Genomic DNA, 10,884 nt, shown 5'->3' with positions numbered 1-10,884 from the left:
GCAAAAGGTGGTAAATCGGCTTATATACAGAGTTGACTTGGTAGAAAGCTTGGATGATTACTAAAATCCCCATTTAATACCATTTTTTTTCCACATTTTAGTGCTCCCTTTCAGCTTTAAAAACCAGAAATCGAAAATTTATCTTAAGTGATATTGCTAGGATATTGCAGTTCCACTGGCCAGATAGCTCAATTGGCAGAGCAACCCAAAATTGAGGAAATTACGTATGGTAATTTGTGTTTTGGGGAGGTTCCAGGTTCGAATCCTGGTCTGGCTGTGCAAACTGTCGCGCTGTGAAGTTAACTTTTTCAAGTTTTTATAGAAGATCTACAGATGAAATATGAAAATGCATTTTATTTACTTATATTGCTGTAATACTGTATTTACCTTGAAATAAATTTATTCCACACTATTTTGTTTACTCTTGGGGGCATATTTGTACTCTCTGAGTTTTAGCTCTTGTGATCACTCGACGTCCGGCGTCTGTCTGTCAATAGTTAGCTTGTGTATGCGATAGAGGCTGTATTTTTCAACTGATCTTCATGAAATTTTGTCAGAATGATTACCTTGATAAAATCTAGGCCAAGTTCGAAAATGGGTCATCTGGGGTCAAAAAGTGGGTCATAGGTCAAATCAAAGAAAAACCTTGTGTATGCGATAGAGACTTTATTTTTCAATTGATCTTCATGAAATTTGGTCAGAATAATTGCCTTGATAAAATCTAGGTCAAGTTTGAATATGGGTCATCTTGGGACAAAATCTAGGTCACTAGCGCATATCTAAGACTTGTTTAAACTCAAGAGACCACATTTTCGGTCCAATATTAATCAAAATTGGCCAGAATATTTGTTTCCATGAAATCACTAGGTCAAACATGTTTACATTGTTATGGTGTGTTTCTCAGGTGAGCGACCTAGGACCATCTTGGCCCTCTTGTTTTTAATTTTCTCAGGTGACAAGTTTTTAAATCGGGGATAAGTAGCAGTGTGCAACATTTACAGATCTAGCAACTGCAGTTTCTGCTTGTTCTGTTTTATTCTCTATCATTCCACTTTCACTATCATCTTGGGTGAAATATACCTTCGCTGATAAGAAGACTATTACAAACCCTTTGTTTTTTTGGGGGGCCGTGCGACCATCTATTTGCTGCATCTTGTAGCAATTTTTTACTTGTGTATTAAGGCTAAACTAAAGAAATCTTTATTATACGTTTTGAACTATTTTTTCACGGCATATTTTCGTGCGCTTCGGTCACGTCTGGGTTTTTTTTCTGAAGTGTTTTAAAGGAATGCACCTTCGCTTTTCAACTTAGCCATGCTCGATGGATCAACAGACTTAAAAACATAATTTTAATACGAAAATGACGCATTATTTAACCTTATTGTATTTACATATGTATGAAAATATCAACCGACTGTAGAACAATGTTCAGAAAACAGTTTATAGCAATAAGAATATCTGTCGATTAGCCCGAAAAAACGGGCAAAAACCTTACAGCGGATTAATCTGTCATTCAGTGAAAATGGTTAGTCTGATATTTTTGCAAGCTCTGGAATACGGTAATTATAGGTCTCAACCACCTCGTGGTTTCAACCTAAAAACCGATAGTTTGATATTGCCGCAATTTATACGTCACAGTCACCAGCTGTCGTTTCCTCTTACAATGACAAGCGTATAGGCCAATCAAAAAATAGTTGTGTGTTTCAATTAATATGTTGGTTTCTAATCTAAGATAACTGTTCAACATGCCTATTTACACGAAACTATAATGTCAACATAAAAAATTATGTATGTATACGCAGTACACCGAAGGCACATCATTGAAAGCACGTGCAACGTTTCCGCCATAATACGTATATATAAACTAGCTTGTGCTATACAGTACATTCAGAAAATGTGTCAATAATAACAAACGGAATGGGGTTATTGTAGATAATATATATCGCACTGTTTCAATAAAATACAATTTTGAAAGTATTACTTTCAGCCGAGGGCGTCTTAACTTTTGTTAAGGAACATTTGTTCCGATTTTGTTCATAGATATATTTCAAGCTATTCAATAACACTAAATGATAAGAACAGTGTGCGGTGCATGTCTTGGCAAAACATTTTTAAAACATCTTTATTAAATGGGTATAACGCGAAAATTACCACTTTGTGATACATTTTGGATACACGATTTCTATAACTGACATTTTTTATGAATACTAAGACAAAAGCTGTTTGGAAAAGCACATGAAGTATTCCGCAAGTTTAAAAAATGTTTTACTTTTTCTTTATTAAATTATAAATCGAATTTTGACAAAGGTAATTTTTCTTTGCGCTGATCATGTCACAAGTATTTCGAATGCAGAAAGAATGGATATGAAAATTTTTTTTATCTCTGCAATGATTTAGCCAGCATTAGCGTTAAATGAAAATATTCTTAAAGATTAAAAAGCAGTTCGAGATGAAACTAGCTTTGGCAACGGGGATATTCGACTGTAAAATAGGTACAATTCACAGTGCACAACAGTTTTAAGGTACAAATGTACATCATATTTGTGTGTAACGTCTTTTTTTTTAAAGAAAACATGTGACACCTGTGTAAAAATTGTAGACAATGAATCACATATTTATTTTTGAGCCAACGTAGTCCTCATAAAACATGTTTCGCTAAAGGAATAAGACACTGATACCTTTCTGTCAATGTCTTAACAAATGACATATTACCGATAACAAATATATGTCTAAAGAGCAAATTATGTATTCCTCGTTTGTGACAGAATGCGCCTACCCACAGTTTTCAACGGACTGCTATAAATGTTCGATATTTCCAACAAAGTGTTATTTTTTCTTACATTCGCTGCTGTATGTTTTATGGAATAAAGTATCTATTTATGTCTCTGATATCTTCAGACATGACCACTAACATCGTCTGCCCGCCCGCTTAGCTCAGTAGGTAGAGCGTTGGTCTACGGATCTCGGGGTCGTGAGTTCGGTCCTCGGGTGGAGCGTATGTTCTCCGTGAGTATTTGATAAACGACATTGTGTCTGAAATCATTAGTCTTCCACCTCTGATTCATGCGGGGAAGTTGGCAGTTACTTGCGGAGAACAGGTGTGTACTGGTACAGAACCCAGGAACACTGATTAGGTTAACTGCCCGCCGTTTCGTGACTGTAACACTGTTGAAAAATGGCTTTAAATCCAAATCAAACAAACTAACATCGTCTTTTCAAGACAGGGCAAAATGACATACCTGATTTAAATTAATTCAAATTAAGTTTTTGTTTCTTTTGCTGGATATAATGAAATCATAAACAGAAATTGTTATTTCATAGCATTCTTTCAACAGACAAATGTTTTCGATAAAGTACTTTTTTTTTTTTTGGATTTAACGTCGCACCGACACATGATAGGTCATATGGCGACTTTCCAGCTTTAATGGTGGAGGAAGACCCCAGGTGCCCCTCCGTGCATTATTTCGATAAAGTACTCTTCTATACATGATATACGCAATATTATAGTATGCAGCTCAAATACACGGGGCCTCCGCGGACGTGTGATTAGGGTGACTGACTTTGAATCACTTTCCCCTCACCGATGTAGGTTCGAGCCTCACTCAGAGAGATGAAATCTTCAAGTTGGGAAGCCATCCTGCTGGCTTATGGAAGGTCGATGGTACTTCCCAGATGCCCGCCCGTGATGACATAGTGCACGTAGGGGCACCTCGAGGTCTTCTTCCACCATAAAAGCTGGAACCAACAAACTCACTTATACAGACTGAGTGGACTAATCCATTAGTGCATAGCTCGATAAAGCAAACCGATAGCACGATTCTATTATTTTAGAAACTGTACTAAGAAAACAGAAGTTAAGGACACTCTTTATGGATTTTAAAGCATTAGCAAGACTACAAATTCGATCAAAAATATTTTAATGAACAGAAATAAAAACTAGTAAAGCGGCAAACAAACAAAATTTTGGTTTTGTCCTATACGAGTGTTTTGCAACATGCTTATCGATAAATTCCTCCCATAGTGAAATGTACACGCACAATTCCCAATGACATGCCGGTAAGCTTCAAAGACATGTACCGAGGGCAAACAGGTGTTTGAGTAATTCACAAGTAAATGACAGCAAACTGGCAAACGGGAAACGTCTTCTTAATGGGTAGTATGTAGTGTTTTATAGGTAAGTGTTAGGTTTTTGAATTTGATTCTGTACTCTACAGATAGCCAGTGGAGATCTTTAAGGATAGGAGTAACATAGTCATAGAGGGACGATTTTGGGATGAGGCGGGCTGCTGTGTTTTGAACATGCTGCAGTCTTTTAAGACTTGTTTTTGGTATTCCATGCAGCAGCACGTTACAATAGTCCATCCGTGATGTTACCAGGGAGTTTACTAGAGATTTTGTTGCGTCAGTTGTTAGATATTTTCTTATGTGACCAATTTGTCTGATCTGACCATAACACGATCTGGATACCGAGTTTATGTGCTGTTCCATGTCTAATCTCGCGTCAAGCATTGCCCCAAGGTTCCTAACACAGAACTATGGTTTTATTTCAGAGTCGCCAACAGTAATTGTGACGTTTTCAACTAGATGAGCAGTTTTGTTTGATGCGAAAACTATCACTTCCGTCTTATCTGTATTTAGCTTGAGCATGTTGCTGTGCATCCATGACACAATTTCCTGAAGACACGCTTCAACACGATATATTGTGTCTGTTTGAGATTGCTTATTTGTTGGTTTGAACGATAGGTATTATTGCGAATCGTCAGCATAAAAATGATGTTTAAGTCCATGTCTTTTGCAGATGGAACCAACAGGCTTCGTGTACATGGTGTAGAATTTGGGTCCTAGTACTGAAGCCTGGGGAACACTGAAACGCATGTGGACTGGTTTTGATAGTTTCCCATCTATACACACCGTTTGATAACGATCAGTGAGATATGATTTCATCCAAGAGAGAGGTTTATCAGCAATTCCGAAATGATGTTCAAGATTTCTCGATTTTAATTCGCAATTTCCCGATTTCCCGATTTCTTGATGTGTCGACTTCACGATTTCTCGATTTTACGATTTCAAGATTTTTCTTCTCCATTTCATGATTTCTCTATTTTACGACTTAAAGACCTCAATTTCAAAAAGATTGATATGAAACCTAAAGATATGAGCTGTGTTTGACACAGATGAACAATTTTCTATGCGAATGTGTACATTAAAGATGACAAGAGCAACTTGCATTACAAATATGGAAATCTGGCCTGCTACCTGTGGGGGGCTCCGCAAGCTTCGCTTCCAAAAACCGAGCATTCGGTTAAGCTCCCGTCAAATCATGCAGCCATATTCGATGGTTTTTTTTTTTTTTTGTATTTTAAGAAAGGCTTGAAATTTTACGCGTTTTGCTTGTATTAAAGTAAATGTCTTTGCGGAACATTTTCACCACATTTACTTTGAATATTGCATTGATCATGTGAATTATTTTGTCTATACAGACATTCTTTATAAGTGCATATCTCGCTTTCAGTTTTTTGCTACACACAAATAATTCATTTTTAGCTATGTACAAATGAAGTTTAGACTGAGTAGATGTGCAGACATCATGGTAAATTGTATTATACGTAAAGCAAGAGCTATCCGTATGACAGCGAGTTCTAACGTTTCTGTTCTCGGTTAAACAAAAACCTTTTACAGTCACGGAGGAAACAATCTTCATATACATTTAGACAGAGTTCCAGAATATCAATAACGTTGTCTCATTTTGTTACATATTTATTATCATTAATAATCATTGGTAAAACAAGTGCGAATTAGATTAATTGGTTGATGGTTTTATTAATAAAATACTGGTCTTGACTTTGAGTATTTCATGCAAACTAGAGCGCATTTGAACTCTGATGTTTGGTTGTTGTTACAGAACATTGCTGGAACATGTTATACATGTACATGCATTTAATTAATTCTTTGTTTCATGAACATCAACCAATTATTGTTAACAATATTGACAAATTTCAATAAAGGGGTCACAACTTGTATTAATTCTACATTGAAAAAACCCTCACGTATGCTGCACTGTTTAGGACATCATAAAACTTCATCCTCTAGATTTTTTGATATTACTCCAAAACAAATCGTGAAATCGAGAAAACGTGAAATCGTGAAATTGTGAAGTAAAATTGAGAAATCGTGAAATTGTGAAGTAAAATCGAGAAATCATGAAGTTGTGAAGTAAAAACGTGAAATCGTGAAATCGAGAATTTGAAATGTCACCACCGGTCTTTCGTACTTTTCGTATGGGAATATGTTCTCCTTAATAATCCTATGTAAAAGGAATAGCCTTGTTTTTAAGACGCTGTGTAAAAAGAAACTCTGCATCCGTGTGTATATCATCAGTTTTGTACCAGAATATATTGACAAAGTATAACAAGTTCACAGCGAGAGCAAAGAAAGCAAATGAACGTAGCTGGACAGTAAGAAGAAAATACTTTCATTTGTCAGTAATTGTGATAGAAGTTGGGATTTCGTGACTTCTGGACAGTATTTGTTTATAAAAGCACTCGTGGAATATAGAAGTCACAAAAGTGTAAATTATGCAGTAAGGCAGGAAAAAATTTAATATAATATCGGTCCCGAACACTTATTCTGACCCATGATTTCAAAATGTTCTGGCCTTTAAAGCTCGTGCAAAGTAAAGCATAGGTTTAAGCCACGTGTATTTTAAAAGGTTTCAATCTTGGCCTTAGTAATCTTTTAGGGGCCTTTGAAGTCGTTGTCGACTCGCTTCACTTAATACGATGGGCCCAAAACTCAAGATATAAAATATTTTACTAGTGCGGAAGCTTTCCACCTGACTCCGCGCAAAATGTCCAGAGAGGCACTCCATCAAAAAACATGACGATGGGTCTTAAATGGAATGACAACAAATTTGTTTAACGACTTGTGTGAACAACATAAATTGTGCCATTGCTATTCGTCTGTTATCAGACTTTAATTGCAGGCATGCTAAAACTTTTTTGACATAATAACATTAATCTAACGTCATATTAGTGCTCCACCACGTTTGTTCGTATGTACTGTATACAGGAGTTAGCAGCTCTATGTGTAGACTAGAGGCTAATAGTAATTAACTGGTTTGGTACCCAAAATTATTCAAAAACATAATGTAGTCCGTCAAATCAATAAGGGACAATAAAAATAATCGTTTGCAGCATTATAAAGTACGTTTTTAATAAAAGCGTAAATTTTCAGTCTCCTAAAACCAGTGGGTAAAATTAAAGAGAGGCATCTGCATGAAGTATGAAGCAGCCCGTGATTTTGACCCCCCCCCCCCCCACACACACACACACCCCACTGAAAAAAAAAAAAAAAAACATTTTTTTTTTTATTCGTCATCATACGACTCATTAAAGAGTCGTAATCGTAGTTTGACTACCTGGTCGTATACGACCCTCAAAGGTGAATTCAAACCACCTTTAAGAAAGAAGTTTGACGGAACTTAAAGAATTCTTCGGCTTAATAGTGGAGGTTTTCAGACATTCACTAATTTGAATCGATTTTTACGCTACATTTGTGCATGACTAATGCATTCGATAGCTTACATTTTACGCTTTTTAATATTATAAGGTCCAAATGCGAGACAATCTTTTGATTGTATATACATAAAACACTACTGAGTACGTATATTGCTCTTTGTTTAAATATCAATACCATTCTGCAGTATGTACCTAATAATTCATTGCAAAGGTCTTTGCCGCCATCCTAAACATGTATTTAGATGATAAATCTGTTGAACATTTGTTCCGAAATAGAAGGAAATGATTGAAAGAAAACAATGTATTAAAGTCTAAAAGATATAAACAGTTAACAGATAAGTTATCCCTCCAGCTTGAGATTCAAAATGGATAATTTCTTTCAACTACCTTTAATTTCAAAATGTACAAAATGTAAAACTTGCAGATATGCATCATACTATTTCTTCACAACCCCAACGAATCTATTTCATTTCAAATGACATAATTAAGCTTATACAGAGGTCATTTGTTTGTTTGTTTCGGGTTTAACGCCTTTTTTCAACAGTATTTCAGTTATGTAACGGCGGGCAGTTAACCTAACCAGTGTTCCTGGATTCTGTACCAGTACAAACCTGTTCTCCGCAAGTAAGTGCCAACTTCCCCACATATATCAAATAAGAAATGATAAACATATGTTTTATGCGATAATGATATATAACATTTTAATCAGATTCTTAATTACTTAAATATACATCTGTCATTGTCTTTATTAACTCCGACAACTGTTGCATATCCCTTACACTACTTTGTGCTCAGATTTCGGATCATGCGTTGCTTCATAATCAACGTGAACAAAAGCTCTTTCCACATTTGGAAGTTTTTCAAGCTTCTGTTGAAGAGGCTCAGCAATATCGTGCGATTCCCTCAACGTCATTTCCGGTGGAAGTACTATGTCAACCTCGACAAGAAAGCTGTACCCGAAGTGAAATGCTCTCACTGTTTCAACTTTTTCAATTTTCTTGTGATGATCGACACAGATCCATGTAATTTTGCTAATAAAGGCTGAGGTAGCCGTATGACCGATTAGCAATTTTATTTGGTCTGAAATAGAATAATTCCAATGCACATTGTTTTGTATAATGACATTTTGCTGGTACACCTGACTGTGTATAGCACATGGATTATCATTTGTTTTGCGCTAAGAAGTAACAGTATTATATATCCATATGTTATATTTGTTGAACTTTTAAATCAAATTAAATATTAAATAAAATACTTATTGTCTAGTTTCTTGCAAAAAAGAGAGATTTTTTTCTCATGAAAGCCAAATAGAGCTTACCCCATCCTGTGATGACCCAGTTTGCAATGATGTAAATACTGATTATAATAGCACCAATGGGATCAATATAAACTAGGTCAGGGGAGTCCACCTGAGTCTGCATTTCCCGAGAACCTAGAATACGAGTTATTATGTAAGCTTAATGAAAAGGTAATATTATCTAAAGAAGTCGAATTAGTTTAACTTTGTTATGTATGTACTTGCTGTTACTTAACTTGTTTACAGCTAGTGCAAAAGACTCGGAAATTGTTGCTCTCAGTTCTCAACAAATGCTGCTGACATAAATAGTTTAAACCTACCAAGGTAACCAAAAACAATAGCGATGAAGTTGGAAAGAACATCATTTCTGTGGTCAAGTGCTAATGCCTGCACGGTGGGATGCTTCACACGACGACAAAATATGTACAGAATGAATTTAATCACTGAAAAAGTAAAAAAATGTAATGATATATGTATTATATATCCATTCATTGTTTCAGCACTATAATAACTCCTGCTTTTACAGTGTTATATTTCACGGGTATTTTAAGCACAAAATAAATAAATGAAATACTGATTAGTTTATGTTCTAAAGTGACCAGTGGAGCTTTAAATATTACTTATTCGTACAACATCGAGTATCCCCTGTCCATATTGTCTCTCGTACAACATCGAGTATCCCCTGTCCATATTGTCTCTATGTAAGACATGTATACAGTCGTATTATTGCAACATGTACACATCATTTCTGGAGCAAGTTTTTTGGTTATATAATTAATTTATTCACACCTTTCTTCGTCTATGTAACATACCTGTCGTTTTATGAACCTATAGCTAATTTTAGAATTGTAACATCCATCATATATTGTAATATAGCATTAACTTACCAACAGTAGCACTGGCAATGCCTATTGTAGCCCAGTCCATATTTGGGGGCGACTGAGAATTGTCGATCAAACCAAATATTTTAGCGAATGACTCTTTGATAATTTGAAGCGACGCTACGGACATAATTACAGCCAGAATAACAATAGACACCGGTTCCAGTTTCGTCCTACCTATTACAAATAAAGAAATGAGTAATACCACTCGCAATCATGTGAAACTTCGCAAACACGGCTACCTTTTCCTGTTGAGATTTAGTTTAGTCATTTAATAACTAATTTGGGAATTTCTTGCAACGTATCTTAAACTAAGGTGCTTTTGACATAAACTTCCACGGACTTTTGTTTACTCCCTTGTGTGAGACACGCAACGGTAAAAATCATGATTTTTATAATATATTGTTTTATAAACTATTACCTGTATTTTTTTTTTTGCTGACGACTGGCACAGGGTAAGGGACCAACAATTATTTCCTATAACATAATGGCGTGTAAGGCCTTCCATAAATCGAAACGTATATCTAATATTCTAACACGACCAGCAAATAACCTGCATACACATAGAAGAAAATCAGTCAACGGTTATTTTGCGATAACCCATGGGCGTGCACTGTTTTGGCTGTTCTGTTGACTGTTTATGCCGCCAAACCACGCGTGCAATTCTTTTTATGAATGAAAGTCAAGTGACGTTTGTAAATACTAGCGTTTAATCGTGATACCCGCGAGTTCGACTGCAAAATGGCACAAGCAACTAATCTGTTGCGTACGGGAACAATCTGCGAGATTCGCCGTGGTTTGGGGGACTGGAGGGTAACTGATGAAAGGTTTGATGTCCATGTTACACAATATTTGCTGCAATCCTTAAGCAATGGAGAGAATGGATAGAGGAAATTTCAACAGCCAAATCCAGGTGCGTAGCACGAAGTGTAGTTCATGTCGTAAAAGGTAATTACCATTTTTTCTAACACTGTTGTTTCAAGTATGTCGTGTTAGAATCGAAATAACAAGTTCCCAAGTGTGATTTATCGTAGAATAACTCTAGTTTTTCGTTCTTATGCGAAACAATATATCACGAAGGCCTACGTGATATATTCTTACACATAAGAACTCAAAACACGGGTTATTCTACGATAAACCACACATGGGAACGTATTATTTCTTAAATTATTTTCCAATAACTATCTCA

At 35.8% G+C, this 10,884-nt stretch overlaps 1 protein-coding gene across 2 annotated transcripts in view; it reads right to left on the bottom strand.

Moving 5' to 3' along the window:
- Positions 1-7,353: 7,353 nt before the first annotated feature.
- Positions 7,354-10,884, bottom strand: part of LOC123539362 (uncharacterized) — a 45,490-nt gene continuing 41,959 nt past the window's right edge. For both annotated transcript variants that reach the window (XM_053523300.1, XM_053523302.1), the window contains 4 exons: positions 9,702-9,872; positions 9,135-9,257; positions 8,836-8,949; positions 7,354-8,597 (listed from right to left, as the gene is read on the bottom strand). In XM_053523300.1, the coding sequence (XP_053379275.1) occupies positions 8,293-8,597; positions 8,836-8,949; positions 9,135-9,257; positions 9,702-9,872 (713 nt within the window). In that variant the 3' untranslated portion in view covers positions 7,354-8,292. The remainder of the gene's footprint in view (positions 8,598-8,835; positions 8,950-9,134; positions 9,258-9,701; positions 9,873-10,884) is intronic.

Source organism: Mercenaria mercenaria, chromosome 14 (genome assembly GCF_021730395.1).
Source record: "Mercenaria mercenaria strain notata chromosome 14, MADL_Memer_1, whole genome shotgun sequence".
Taxonomy (NCBI): domain Eukaryota; kingdom Metazoa; phylum Mollusca; class Bivalvia; order Venerida; family Veneridae; genus Mercenaria; species Mercenaria mercenaria.
This window is presented reverse-complemented; position numbering and strand designations above follow the sequence as displayed.